Source organism: Maniola hyperantus, chromosome 7, assembly GCF_902806685.2.
Source record: "Maniola hyperantus chromosome 7, iAphHyp1.2, whole genome shotgun sequence".
Classification (NCBI taxonomy): domain Eukaryota; kingdom Metazoa; phylum Arthropoda; class Insecta; order Lepidoptera; family Nymphalidae; genus Maniola; species Maniola hyperantus.
The window spans coordinates 1,935,442-1,950,613 of NC_048542.1; the positions used below are offsets into that span (position 1 = coordinate 1,935,442).

The 15,172-nt window shown below is 37.6% G+C and overlaps 1 protein-coding gene across 1 annotated transcript; it reads left to right on the forward strand.

The window, feature by feature from the left end:
- The first annotated feature begins 870 nt into the window (after positions 1-870).
- LOC117983925 (myrosinase 1-like) lies at positions 871-13,664 on the forward strand. Its single transcript, XM_034970569.2, has 11 exons — positions 871-1,077; positions 2,191-2,306; positions 4,344-4,491; positions 6,448-6,614; positions 7,329-7,589; positions 9,007-9,095; positions 9,484-9,631; positions 10,639-10,802; positions 11,325-11,477; positions 11,971-12,062; positions 13,120-13,664. Exons 1-11 carry the CDS (start codon positions 1,046-1,048, stop codon positions 13,337-13,339), a joined length of 1,590 nt encoding a protein of 529 aa, XP_034826460.1. The 5' UTR covers positions 871-1,045; the 3' UTR covers positions 13,340-13,664.
- Positions 13,665-15,172: the final 1,508 nt, after the last annotated feature.

A 15,172-nucleotide genomic window follows, 5' to 3' on the forward strand; every position in this document is an offset into this window, starting at 1 on the left:
ACCCGTCTGCTTTCCTCACATTTTCCTTCACCATTAAAGCAAAGCGGTCCAAGAGACGACATTTTGTTTGTCAATAGGGTGTAGGTGCTATATCTATAAAACAATTTCAAAATTGTGGCAAAAAGTTTTTCCAGAAAAAATAAGCAGACGCTCTCACTCTTTCTCTCTCGCAGGGAAAAAATAACAATTGTATTTCTATTTCATACTTGGTTATTATATTTAATAGGAAGCCAACGGTATACAAATAAACATTTTTTATATCTGAATTAAAAGTTAAAAATAACAACATTAAATTAAAACTAAAATAAATTAAATTAAATCTAAAACCTCATCGAGACCACCGCAGCGACGTATTGTACCCAAGACGCTGGCAGCATTACCCCTTTGGATGGCCAAACTAATTCTTTGACCAAGATAGCTGCCAGCTCTCGGGTCCCTGGTTGACTCAATTTTCGAAATTTCCTCAAAAGAGCTCGAGCCCCGGGCCCCACGGCCGCAAAATAAAAATTTAATATTTAAGAGGCTTTGGGCCGTCGATTTATTATCGATTAGTCAACAAACGAATAAATAGATAACAGTAAGGGATGATTTATGTTAGACCGTGCCGGGCCCGAGACACACAGATCGGAAAATGTATGAAGTTACATCAGACCGTGCCATCTCTGAGTCTTCCGGGCCTAGTCCGTGTTACGTTCCTTCATACAAAATTGCAATCTGTGGATCCTCTGCGCGTCGGACGTTACATATGGCTCGGGCCCGGCACGGTCTAGCATAAATCATCCCTAAAAAGACGTTCCCTAATTGACGCCTGATATAGCTCTAATTCGCTTGGAAGTCTCGCTTGGTGTGGACCTGTCTAATTAATTAACATTGAATAATATAATATAGATAATATTTGCTGCGAAAGTAAAAGCGCGCTCTTTTAATCAAAGTTATAAATACGACAGTAAATTGTAAAAGTACTTACTTAATGTAGTTGTAGGTACTCAATTCCTTAATTGTTACTAGGTTTTTATCGTGCGATCCTTAAGGAAATATTGGTTCAATGCCTGCAATGTTGTGCGTCACTTTACTTAGGTAAGTAGGTACAATGTTTTGTTATTCAAAACGAGCCGTTTTTAGTTATTTAGTTAAGGTTCGATAAGATAAGATTGCGTTTTAAGAAATTATAAATAATATCATTTGTTTTATTTTATTTTATTTTATTGTAAAGTCACACAAAACAGTTTGAAACTATACAATAGTCTAAATACAAAAACAGATTAGGATCCAAGCAACAACACCTAACATATCGTGTACACAATTACCTACTTAAATAATTTATATGCATTAAACGTAGAATTTGTAAAATAAAGGCATAAAGAAATTTGACGGAATTTTAACGGTGGAGAAAAACATCGTGAGGAAGCTTGCCTTATGCCTGAGAGTTCCCTAAAATTCTCATAGGTGTGATGTCTACCAATCTGCATTCAACAAGTGTGATTGACTATGTCCTATACCTATAATAAGAATTTTAATAGGTATATCAATGTCGAAAAATTATAGAATTTTTATGTTAGCGCCCAATTCGTTATGTACAGTCCGCGACAGGTCGAAATAGCAATAACGCGCAAGAGGCGGGGGGACGTCCCGCACACCCGCACGTCACCCGCACTCGCCCGCAGCGGTAAAAAAGTGTTCATGAACACCATAGGGGGTGCCATACGAAAGGGCTTTACCTGTACATTCGGAAACAGATTTTATTAATTTTTATGCATTAGTAATAGTTTTTGATTTATCGTGCAAAATGTCAAAAAATACAACAGTACGGGACCCTCGGTGCGTTAATCTGATTCGCACTTGGCCGGTTTTCTTAATTTAATGGCAGCAATTTTGAAATTTTTACTATCCATACTATTTTCGCATTTATAATAAAATGCGAAAGTGTGTCTGTCTGTCTGTCTGTCTGCTAGCTTTTCACGGCCCAACCGTTCAACCGATTTTGATGAAATTTGTTACAAAGTTGGCTTATATCCCGGGGAAGGACATAGGCTACTTTTTATCCCGGAAAATTAAAGAGTTCCCACGAGATTTGTAAAAAACCTATTTCCACGCGTACGAAGTCGCGGGCAACAGCTAGTTTGTTATAAAATGATTTAGCCGTTTTAACTTTTATCATTCAAAATAATTAGAGTTTTCACTTATTTTCAGTATATTCGGTCTACTATTGAGAGCGAGCTGGTGTCTAGACCTAAAATTCCCTCCAGGGTTTCAATTTGGGGCAGCCACATCAGCTTACCAAGTAGAAGGTGCTTGGAACGTCAGTGGTAAGATAATAATTCCAACAAAAAACCGCCCAAGTGCGAGTCAGGCTCGCGCAATGAGGGTTCCGTATACTGCAGTCTTATTTTTTCGACATTTTGCATGATAATTCAAAAACTATGATGCATAAAAGTAAATAGAAATACGTTTTAGAATGCACAGGTGAAGACCTTTCATATGATACCCCACTTGATATAGTTATCTTACTAAGAAAATTGAAAATACTAATTATTAGTTTATGACCACAATTAAATTTTTTTTGTGTGATGTAATACCAGCTATAAGACCCACCTACCTACCAAATTTATGATTCTAGGTCAACGGGAAGTACCCTGTAGGTTTCTTGACAGACAGACGGACAGACAGACAGACAACAAAGTGATCCTATAAGTATGATCAGTCAGTCAGTCAGTCACCTTTTCCTTTTATATATTTAGATGAGAAAGTTTGCTATCTATTACTTCTGTTTACCCACTTTGATGAAAGGTACAGAGATAGTTTCCATTCCCGGGAAGTGGGCATAGGCTACCTTTTATCCCGGAAAATCAAAGAGACCCATATCGGATTTTAAAAAAACGAAATTTACGCGGTCTATCATTTATTAGTCAATACTTCTACTTAGGTACCTATCCATATTTTTGTCGCCACTTATCTACTTGTCGTTTATTGGTGATTGACATTTGACACGTATTAAATAGATACATATGTAATTAACTAAGTAAACTTTAACTTAATTTTAAGTGACTTTATCACAAAATTCAATAATAGACAATCTTTACGATGGACGTAAATAGGACTTTGGGCGATCTATCTACTGTAAAAATTAAACTCTCAAAATATTTTTTTTTCTCGTGAGGAAAATCCATCATGGAGAGGTACCACTGGTCACCAGGGTGCACAGTGGTTATGTCGGACTCCTACCGACTAAAAACCTCACGAAGTTCCACCCCATCGCCTCGTTACTCCACCAGCGGATGTCCGCCACAGCAGACCCTCCACTGGGGCACTACGTGTCCCCAAACACCGTCATAAGCATGCCGGAACCACAGCACGCCAACCAACTCGAGGACCACACTGTGAGCGACGGACCGCCCCGTGTCCATCATCCAGAGATCCTCGCGAGGGCTAGGGCTCGCGGGGAGGGCCATTCCCTCTCCACGTTCCCCATCCTCACCATCTCCCTCGCCCGTCCAAACTGGACAGGCGAGAGACCGGTGGGGCAGCCAGTGTTTGGATGGGTGATGAAACACTCATCACCAACCACCCACCACAGCCGCACCCTCCGCTCCTGGGGCTATGCCATGCCCATGGGTGCGTCTACTGCGCCCTCTGCTAACTCAGAGGGACGCGCGGACAACACCCCCTCCCCGCCAGGTCAATTAGCCATGGCTAACAATATCCCATGAAGAGAAATTGTTAACCATGTTACCAGGGTACACCGGCCCAAGCGCTGCTCTTCCCCCGAAAGGGACTCGCAACACTCAGGCGCACGGGGAGGTTACCTGGCTGGTACCCCAAACTCTCAAATTACTAAATCAACTCGTATTTTGAATCAATTGTTGCTTGGTTGGAGTCTAAGCAGAAAGTGAAGCTACTTGTTCCACGGGGCCCAACGGCGCGTCATCGCCCAGCCGCCATCCTTTCATGTGATTTCGTGCCACTGGAGGGGCGCTGACGTCACCAACCGGAAGTGAAAACGTGGTGTTGCCAACACAGACACTACTCCACGGAACAGACAATTCTGTTCCGTGCACTACTCAGTAAACTTTTTTATGTCTTCGCTATAGTAAACTGGATCTTAACTCCCTTGTTTTAAAGCTCAAGTTTGTCTACATATCTACAGCCAGCGCTCCAAGCGGAAACGTTGCGAAATTAAAATCAGTGGCATTGAATTTTTTACTTCAATACAAGGCTCTTTAGGCCCATTTTACTTTGACGTTATTGTGTTTCGACTCTCGAATTCTAGCAACGTTTGGTGAGACGTAAAATCTTATAGGTACCTACCTACTAAGCGTACAGATTCGTTTTTAATTTTTTCCTAGATAAAGGTGCAAGCATATGGGATGCTATGCTACATAACGACCCGAGTCTAATCGTCGATGGTACCAACGGCGACGTGGCCTGCGACTCCTACCACCAGTGGAGGACGGATGTTCATATGGCCCACGATTTGGGGTTGGATTTCTACCGGTAAGTTGCTCAAAAGTTCGCGATTTCCTCTGAGTACAGCAAATAAAGCCGTTTTTTTTTGGTCAACCTCGCACTAAATTTCCGATCCAATTTCTTTTATTTTTAACCGACTTCAAAAAAAGGAAGAGGTTCTCAATTCGTCGGAATCTTTTTTTTTTTTTTTTTTTTATTTTTTTTTTTTATGTATGTTCCCCGATTACTCGAAGACGCCTGGACCGATTTTGAAAATTCTTTTTTTGTTTGAAAGGGTATACTTCAAAGTTGGTCCCATTTAAATTTGGTGAAGATCTGATGAACATCTTCGAAGATAGATACTGGAACTCCTCAACGGATAAGAGTAAATTGCTCGCGATCAGTGTAATAGCTTAGTAAACAGTAGATTTTTAACCAGTCATAGCATAATTCCACGGGGCCACTAAAAATTGTGAAATAAAAAAAATAAAAACCGACTTCGATACAGAAGTCTAGACGATTCGCGCAGCTAAAGCTAATTGGCACCGGCACCAAAAAGTATTATTATGGAACTATATTAACTCTTGTATACATAATATATTCGGTAATAAATTAAATTATTTTTCAATTTTTAGTGTTTCTGTATCGAAGTCGGTTTTTATTTTTTTTGTAAATTTTTTTTTTAGGTTAAGCTACTATACTATACTTACTGACCATAAAATCATAAAATGCTGACAGATCCAGGTGGAGCTTCGATCGCAAATCTTTTGATTCCTGTAAACTTTTTTGTAAAACTTACCGTTTACGATTTAATGAACCGGGTTTTCCAATATTTTTAAAGTTGTCGGCCGAAATAGAAAAAGCGGTTCATTCAATCGGCCATAAATCGTAAACGGTAAGTTTTACAAAAAAGCTTACAGTACCCGTAGTACAAGATTTTACGTCTCACCAAACGAAACCAAATTCGAGAGTCGAAATACTTCCGCGTTACAGTAAAATGGACCTAAACACCCTTGAATTGAAGTCAAATATTCAATGCCACTGATTTTAATTTCGCAATGTTTCCGCTTGGAGCGCTGGCTGTAGAAGTGTAGACAAACTTGAGCTTTAAAACAAGTCATTTAAGATCCAGTTTACTGTAACGCGGAAGTATTTCGACTCTCGAATTTGGTTTGGTTTGGTGAGACGTAAAATCTTGTATAATACTACGGGTACAGGAAACAAAAGATGCGAAATTTTATTTTCTACAATAATGTTTTTTTATAATTTTTGCCCTAAAGTGGATAGTTTTCGAGATATCAGCCAAAAACTTTCCTTCAAGATTGCGATCGAAGCTCCACCTGGATCTGTCAGCAATTTGTCATTTTATGGTCAGTAAGTGACCCTTAACCTAAAAAAAAAAGAAATTAGATCGGAAATTTAATGCGAGGATAATTAATGATCTATTTACTGGACTATCTTATCTACCAGCTGATTCCAAGTGGCAACGAAAGCGTCCGCATAAATTTAAGTTTTGAAAAACCTTTCAAGTGCGAGTCGGATTCGCACACGAAGGGTGCCATTATACAAGAAATAACAATTTTTAATTATGGCGGCCATTTTGACATATTACTATTTGGTGTTATTAATTGGATACATAATTTAATACCTAGCTAAGGCTAGCTTTAAGTATTAGTTTAACATCTTTATATTTATAAAATTGAAAGTCCTGACTGACTTATAATATATCAACACACAGCCTAAACCGCTGGTCCTAGACACATAAAATTTTGAGGGTGTGTTCTTTGTAAAGAGTATGTATCGACTAAGAAAGGATTTTTCGAAATTCCACCGTACTTATGTCCGTCATTTTACAAGTTATTTGCAAAAAATTTGTATTTGGGTTTTCGGTCACAAATGAAGAAATACGTGTTTCAAGATTTTTGGAAATTCAATCCCCACCCGAGCGAAGCCGGGGCGGGTCAGCTAGTTTTAAATAAAAACAAAAGAAACCTTAATTCCCAGATTTTCCGTATCCTGGAGCAGGATACTGCCATCAGGGTTTCCAAATAGAATAAGCAAAGACGGTGTAAAGTATTACAACCAGTTAATCGATGGCCTACTGAAGAAAGGGGTGCAGCCTGTTATAACACTATACCACTTTGATCTTCCGCAGAGCATACAGAACCTTGGTAAGTTATCTATTTTTTTATGTTAATAAGGTTGTTTGTCTGTCTGTCCATCTGTCGTGTCTGCCAAGAAAACCTATAGGGTACTTCCCGTTGACCTAGAATCTTGTTTGGCAGATAGGTAGGTCTTATAGCACACATAAGGGGAAAAATCCGAAAACCGTGAATTTGTGGTTCCATCATAAAAAATTAAAATGTGTTCATGAACAAATACTTAATATTTTCAATTTTCAAAGTAAGATAACTGTCTATCTATGAAGTGGGGTATCATACGAAAGGGCTTTACCTGTTCATTCTAAAACAGATTTTTATTTATTTTTCCGCCTAATGGTTTTCGATTTATTGTGCAAAATGTCGAAAAAATACCCGAGTACGGAACGCTTGGTGCGCGAGTCTGACTCGCACTTGGCCGGTTTTATATCATTCTGCTATTCTCAAGTGGAAGAAGCACCGGAATAACCAGCTCTTAGTTATAAGACCCGGTCTCCACCTATGCAGAGAGGAGATGTGCTCAGTCAACCAATCAGGTTCATAATAAATGACGTGAAAAAATTATCACGTGATTATTTTTTAATCTGATTGGCCGACCGCACACATCTTCTCTCCGCTCCACTAAGGTGGAGACCAGGCCTAAGATGTGATGTGTGGCACAGTTTGTAAAATAAACGTATTTTCTTCTTTCTTTCTATGTTTCAGCACCTATCTTTTAAATTTCAGGTGGCTGGGCAAATCCTTTCATAGTAGACTGGTTCGCAGACTACGCTCGCATAGTATTCTCTCTTTACGCTGACCGGGTCAAGACCTGGATAACTATCAATGAGCCGCTAATAGTCTGTGACCTCATATACAACATGGGTACCATTGTCCCTATGGTCCTGGAACAAGAACTTGGACCTTTCCTTTGTAATAAAAACGTATTGCTGGCACATGCTAAAGCGTGGAGAATTTATGATGAGGCGTTCAAGCCAAAATATCATGGTAATTGGGTATTTGCCTACTTTTGAATGTGATAAATATTATAACTTTATTATAAACTAGGATAAAAATAATGACGTACCCTGAAAAAAATATTAAAATCCAACAAAGATTTACAAAGTTACAGGCATTTTAATTTTGGACGGTCTTCAATCCCTTTCTCGCAAAACTCGCTATGGCATTAGTAGGTGTGACGTCAAACTGCTGTATCGCTATCTCTGTCTAATCAGAAATATTAAATGCTTATAACTTTTTTGTTATTTGATCGATTTAATTAGTTTTTTTCATTTTACGTCATTATTTTTATTCTAGTTTTAAATAATAAAGTAATAAAAAAATTGGAGTCAAATACCCAATTATCTATATTATATTAATATATAATTATAATAAAAACTTGTGCATTCGGTTCATTTTTGGCTTAAGGAAATACGACCATATCTCTGAATATCGTAAAAAACTGAACTGGCTCCCTATTAGGCATCGACGTAATCTACATGTTCTTTCCATCCTATTTGCCACACTTTTCCATCCCTGGTCACCACCCTACCTTAAAGATCAGTTTAAATTCTTTAGCTCCTTCGAACGTAATCGCGGCCTGCGTTCCTGTTACGACTTTAAGCTTAAAGCGACCAAAATAATGTAATACGCATAGCTACGCGGAATCATTCACTGTAAAAGCAGCTTCGCTGTGGAATGCACTTCCGGTCGAAATAAGACGCTCCAAATCGCTGGCGATCTTTAAAAACCGTGTTAAGAAACACTATCTGTCACTGTAGATTTTCTGCGATAAGAATATGTACAGTTAGCTATGTATTATTGTTTAATTACATTACATTGATTTTATATATTATTTATATATATGTATATATTATATTATATTATACTATATAACATTATATTGTATAGTATGTACCTATTAGAGTGTATGTTTATGTATGCCTATATATCTATTTATATATATATATATATATAATAACTACATTGCGACTCCCCGTCTTACAGTTCTATAAGTTCTTAAGTATGGGTTGCCTGGAAGAGATCACTTTAGTGATAAGGTCGCCCTTTGTTTTTTAAGTGTATCCTGTATTCTTACTCTCTGTAATTTTAGTAACAATAAAGTTGTTTTAAATTAAAATTAAATTAAATAACAATTCTTGTAAATGCGAAAGTGTGTTTGTCTGTTGGTTTATTGGTTTGTCCTTCAATCACGCCGCAAATGAGCAACGGAACGACATGAGTTTTTGCATGAGTTCCGCTAAAGACATGAAGAGTAACATAGGCTACTTTTTATCCCGGAAAATCAAACTGGATTTTTGAAAAACTAAATCCAAATCTAGGCGCGCGGGCAGCAGCTAGTATTTAAATATTATATTGTATTTGATATCTATACAAGTGAAAAATGAAAAAACAAATATTTCAGGTAAAATATCAATAGCCAACAATCCCATATGGCTGGAACCAGCTTCAGAGAAAGACGAGGATCTAGCTGAACTGGCGCGAGAATTCGGAGTAAGACTCAGTTTCACAATAAATCTAACACAATCTAAACAATTTATTAATAGTTTTTATATTTTAATTTACAAAAAAAAAAAAAATCTAAACAATAGCGTCTTGGACTGTAGTAATAAAATGATGTGATTTTTGTATAGCGGTAGTTTATGGGGCTAAAATTCATCCATATCTAATAGATCATTAATAAGCATAATTTCTGCTCCCTCAATCAAATCATCACTCTAGATTGTATGTACGGAGCCCTCAGTGCGCGAGTCTGATTCGCACTTGGCCGGTTTTGTTTTTAATTTATAGACTTATAGCGCTTAGCTGCAATCAGACCTGCTAATGATGATGCAGCTTTAACTATTGAGCTGTACCTTAATTCTTCCTTCCTTAATTTAAGGCTGGACGTTACTCAGATCCAATTTACTCCACGGAAGGTGGTTGGCCGCCTGCTGTAGAGAAGTTAATGGCGGAATACAGTAAAAAGGAAGGCTATCCTTATTCAAGGTTGCCACCGTTCACTGAAGAAGAGAGAAAACTAATACAAGGTATATAATTAAGACTAAAATATATAATTGAGACGCGAGATCTTCCTTTATTTAAGATAAAATTGAAAAAACTATTGTTAGAAAAGACATATTACTCGATATAACCTTGTAGAGATATTTTAGTTTTATTTTAATTTTTGACATTTATAACATTATCATTTAAATTTGTATTTTTTTGTGACTAAGTATTTAATTTGACTAATTTTATCAAAACTATGTACACGTTGTTCGGTATATCATAACTCATAAGTCATAACATATTGCATGCTAATAGGCAGAATTTGGCTGTACCTTTTTGTTTTGTAATATCTGCACTGTTTACCCATATTCGCAATAAAGAAATTTGAATAGAATTGAAAGTAACTACTATTAAGGCGAAATGCGTCCCAAAAGCGGTGTTGACTGTTGAGGCACATTTTGGATGTTTGCAGAATCAAGTTTTGGCCTCAAAAACAAAAAAGTTGTATAAATACGTATCTATGTATTTAATTTTTAATGTTATAAAAATTAAACATTAAGTATTTAGTGAATTACTAGAGCCCAAACACGATTAGCACAATTTGGTTCCATATACTCGCGAAGTTTCCCCAAAATACGCATTTTTTACACGACTATTAGGAAAAAAACCAGTATTATTCGATTGATATAAAACCAATTTCAATAAAATTTCGGATTTACGTTTAACGTTTAATACACTAAGGGATTACGGTATTGTTTTATGGTAACAGCACATACTTAGGTATAATTTTAAATCTCGGGCGGCCCAGATTACCGCTTCCGGGCGCCCGCTACGCGTCTTAGGCCGATATCTATAGACCGCACTTTGACTTGAGTTAAAACGAGACAGATTTATGTGAGAGATATAGCTCTGTCTCGTTTTAACTCTGTCTTAAGTCGAAGCTAAGTCAGAGTGCGCTATATAGATCTCACCCTGAGAGCACCCGTGTGCAACTTCAATCCCATATCGCCTTAAGCATGAAGCCATATCTTGCAAAAAACTCTTGCAGGTACATACGATTTCTACAGCCTGAACCACTACACCACTCGTCTCGTCAGAGCTGCTCGTGAGGACGAGGTGCCAGGATCCTGGTACCTGTTCGGATCGAAGGAGCTCAATGCTGTATTCGAGGTCGATCCCAAGTGGTCGCATAGCGATTGGAAGTTCGTAACGGTAAGAAATATCAACTTATTTTATTACAAGTTATCTCTTGACTGCGATCACACCAGCAGACAGACATACAGATTACAGATAGACAGCAAAGGGCTCCGTTTTTAGGGACAAGTGTGAATAGCTTCATATAAAATTTTCTTCCACTTGAACATCTGATTTAAATCTGGGCCCGACAAACGACAGGTGGGCACGGGGGTTAGGATGTTGTGCAAAGTTTTTTTTTTAAATAAAATGGCGAGCAATCGTGCAGGCCGGTCACCTGATGTTAAGTGATTACCGCCACCCATGAACACTTACAGTAAGTAGGTACCAATGCGTTGCCGGCCTTTCAGGAATTTGTTGGTCCGCTCTTTGAATAACCCCATGTTGTGATCTAATGGCGGAACACCGCCGAAGGGAGTTGATTCCACAGTTTGCATGTGCGTGGAAAAAAGATCTGGCACAACGGGTGGTCAAAGTACACTAGACACGTAGACCTACGACACGAAGTGGAGGCAAACATTAACTAAGTATTGATTTCAGGTATCACCCAAAGGCATTCGCCATCAACTGAATTGGCTAAAGGAGCGTTACAATAACGTACCCATTCTCATCACTGAGAATGGGTACGCGACCAGCAAGCCAGACTTGTATGATACAGGGCGTATTGCCTTCATACGAGATTATTTGAAAGAGGTATTTTATTTATTTATTACAGGTTAGACCCTTCACTGCCATATAAGTGATGATGCAGTCTAAATTTGAAGCGGGTTAACCTGGAAGGGCTATGTCAGTTTTACTAAACCCGGTGTGGGCATTGACTTGTAATATTACTTCGACTACTAATATGGACAGGGCTATTGAACAAACAAAATGGCACCGACTTTTATTTAGATACCTATAAGTAGTCAGGGTCATCTCCGTTTGGTCAGAACGACCAGACGGGGGTACGGGCCTCGAGGCTTTGCCTCCTTCAAGCCTTCTCGGCTAGGGCCTGCCATCTTGGCTTGGGCCCTGGTGGTTGGATGTATCAGTTTTATAAAATGCATGCAATAATGCACACACACATTACAGGATATTTTTAATAATGCACACACACATTACAGGAATTTTTTAACGGTTTGGATATGGACATTTTTTTATACCTGCCCGGAATTTATCAATAGTTCTTTACTTATTTCAATTCCAGATATTGTTGGCTATAAATGAAGATGGTGCTAATGTGATCGGTTACGCAGTTTGGTCTCTCATGGACAACTTCGAATGGATGTTTGGTTATACGTAAGTCTGTGCGGGACCCAATTTAGTTGCGCTCAGAATGTGGCTAATTCCATTGTATACAATCTCTAACCTAAACTAAAATGACACGCCTAACTCTATTGCTATCCCTTTCATAATCCTGCTCGCGGAAAAGGATGGCATTAGATTTAGATCTGTTAATTTAGTTTAGTTTAGAGATTGTGTTCAAGAGAATGTGTCTCAAAAAATCCTTTCGCTACTCCCCGATGTAACACAGTCTATAACAAATCTTTCACCGTACTCTAGCTACCCAACTTTGGTACTGACTTCATGAAAAAATATCACAGAAAACTGTCACTTAGTATACAGTGTATACAAGGTGTATACTGGGTGACAGTTTTCTCTATACTACACTCATTCAAATACAGAGTGCAGCAGTCATAGCGAGACCATATTATAATAATTAATGGCAGCAGTATTACCTATCATTATAATAATATAGAGTATTTTATATATTACTAGCTGCCCTGGCGAAATTCGTTCCGCCTAACAGTCGATTCAAAGTTTTTAAATTTTTCTCTCCGTAAGAACCATCCTCGTACTTCAAGGAATATTATAAAAAAAGAATTATCGAAATCGGTTCATTATAGGTTCTCGAGATTTGCGATGAGCACACATTTAGTGATTCATTTTTATATTATACATTTTTTTATATATTTTACATATTATATTATGCTTATACCTAATTATTTATTATATTATTATTGTATATAGGTATTTTATTTAGGTATTTCTTATAAGATATTTATATAGTTCATTAGATACCATAGACATAATATCCATCTTTTTGTATATACATATATTAACTAAGGATCCTTGTATTAATTTTATAATGATTCTAGTACTTAGCTACCGTATGACCTATTCCACTTCTTAATGCGCCTTACGGCTTACAACCTTGAATGGGAAGCTGGAAGAAATCTCTATTTAGTGATAAGCATTTCCAATGTGACTTAATTTATTACTACAATGTAACTGAAATTTTGGTACATGAAAAATAAAAATAAAATAAATAAATATAAAATATTTTTTATTTCAGCATGAAATACGGCCTCTACTCTGTGGATTTCTCGGACCCTATGCGCAAACGCAGCCCGCGCGCCTCTGCGCACTACTACGCGAACGTCATCAAACATCACTCACTCGACAACCCTCACTCTTCCCACCAGAAAAGAGGGGAAACACCCAACAGTACTGTTATGAATAAGTGTCGATTTATACTACTGATTACTATTTTTAGTTTAGGATATCTTTTGTGAAACCCAAACCAGGCCTGTCATTTTAGTTTAGAGCACAGCAGAATAATTAGCCACTACTATCTATTAGAGTTGTAAATTGTGAATTTGTTTTACTCTGCTAATCCTTATTTCTCAATATTAAATTTTTTTTTAACAAAAAAAAATAAAAACCGTCTTCGATACACAAACACTAAAAATTGAAAAATAATTTAATTTATTACCGAATATATTATGTATACAAGAGTTAATATAGTTCCATCATAATATTTTTTGGGGTCGGTGCCAATGAGGTGCCATTGTGGAGTCTCATAAAAATATGAAGTCTAGACGATTCGCGCAGCTAAAGCTAATTGGCACCGGCATGTTTGTGTATCGAAGTCGGTTTTTATTTTTTTTGTAAAAAAAAATTATTTCACAATTTTTAGTGGCCCCATGGAATTATGCTATGACTGGTTAAAAATCTACTGTTTACTAAGCTATTACACTGATCGCGAGCAATTTACTCTTAACCGTTGAGGAGTTCCAGTATCTATCTTCGAAGATGTTCATCAAATCTTCACCGAATTTAAATGGGACCAACTTAAAAGTATACCCTTTCAAACAAATAAAGAATTTTCAAAATCGGTCCAGGCGTCATCGAGTAATCGGGGAACATACATAAAAAAAAAAAAAAGATTCCGACGAATTGAGAACCTCCTCCTTTTTTTGAAGTCGGTTAAAAATTACATATTAAACTAGCTGATGCCCGCGGCTTCGCCCTCGTGAATTTAGAATTATTAATATCGCAAAATCACAGCGTTCCCACGGAACCTAAATCGACGAACGAAGTCGCGGGCCTAAGCTAGTTTATAATATTAATAGGTAGGCATACGTTAAAGTTAATTTGTTTGATAAAAAGTAACTAAATGGTAATTAATAACTACATTAACACTCGTTAGATAGCTACCTAACTAACCATTTTAAGTGTGGATTATATTTTCTAAACATAATATAAGCTGTTAAGTATTTGAGCAAGTTAGTGATAGGTAAAAATATAACCATGATAACCTAGTGGTTAAGACGTCCGCCTCCTATTCGGGAGGTTGGGGGTTCGATCCCGGGCACGCACCTCTAACTTGTGAGCTATGTGCGTTTTAAGCTATCAAAATATCACTTGCTTTAACGGTGAAGGAAAACATTGCGAGGAAACCTGCATGCCTGAGAGTTCCCCATAATGTTCTCAAAGGTGTGTGAAGTCTACCAATCCGAACTTGGCCAGAGCGTGGTAGACTATGGTCAAAAACCCTTCTCACTCTGAGAGGAGACCCGTGATCTGTAGTGAACCGGCGTTGGGTGTATCACGAACGTTTATTGATATCAACATATTAACACGTTTTAGGATTCCGTATCCAAAGGGTAAAACGGAACCATATGCCGTCTGTCTGTCTGTCCGCGTGTCACGGGTCTCTAGCTCGTAGACGAAATGTGTTAAACCTAAAAGGTATTTGGTAGAACGTTGAACCAAAACCGAATATTGCATTAGAAATTCAATTAAGTAAATTATTTTTCAGTGGGGCTCCCATACATGAAAAAGAGCGGCCAATTTTGATATCCTAATCCTAATCCTAATATCCTAACATAGTAATATTATAAAATGTGAAAGTGTGGATGTTTGGATGTGTGGATGTTTGGATATTCGGATGTTTGTTACTCAATCCCGCAAAAACTACTCGACGGATTTGGCTGAAATTTGGAATGGAGATAAATTATGCCCTGGATTAACACATAGGCTACTTTCTATCCCGGAAAATCAAAGAGTTCCCACGGGATTATTAAAACCAAATTCCACGCGGACGAAAGTCGCGGGCATCAGCT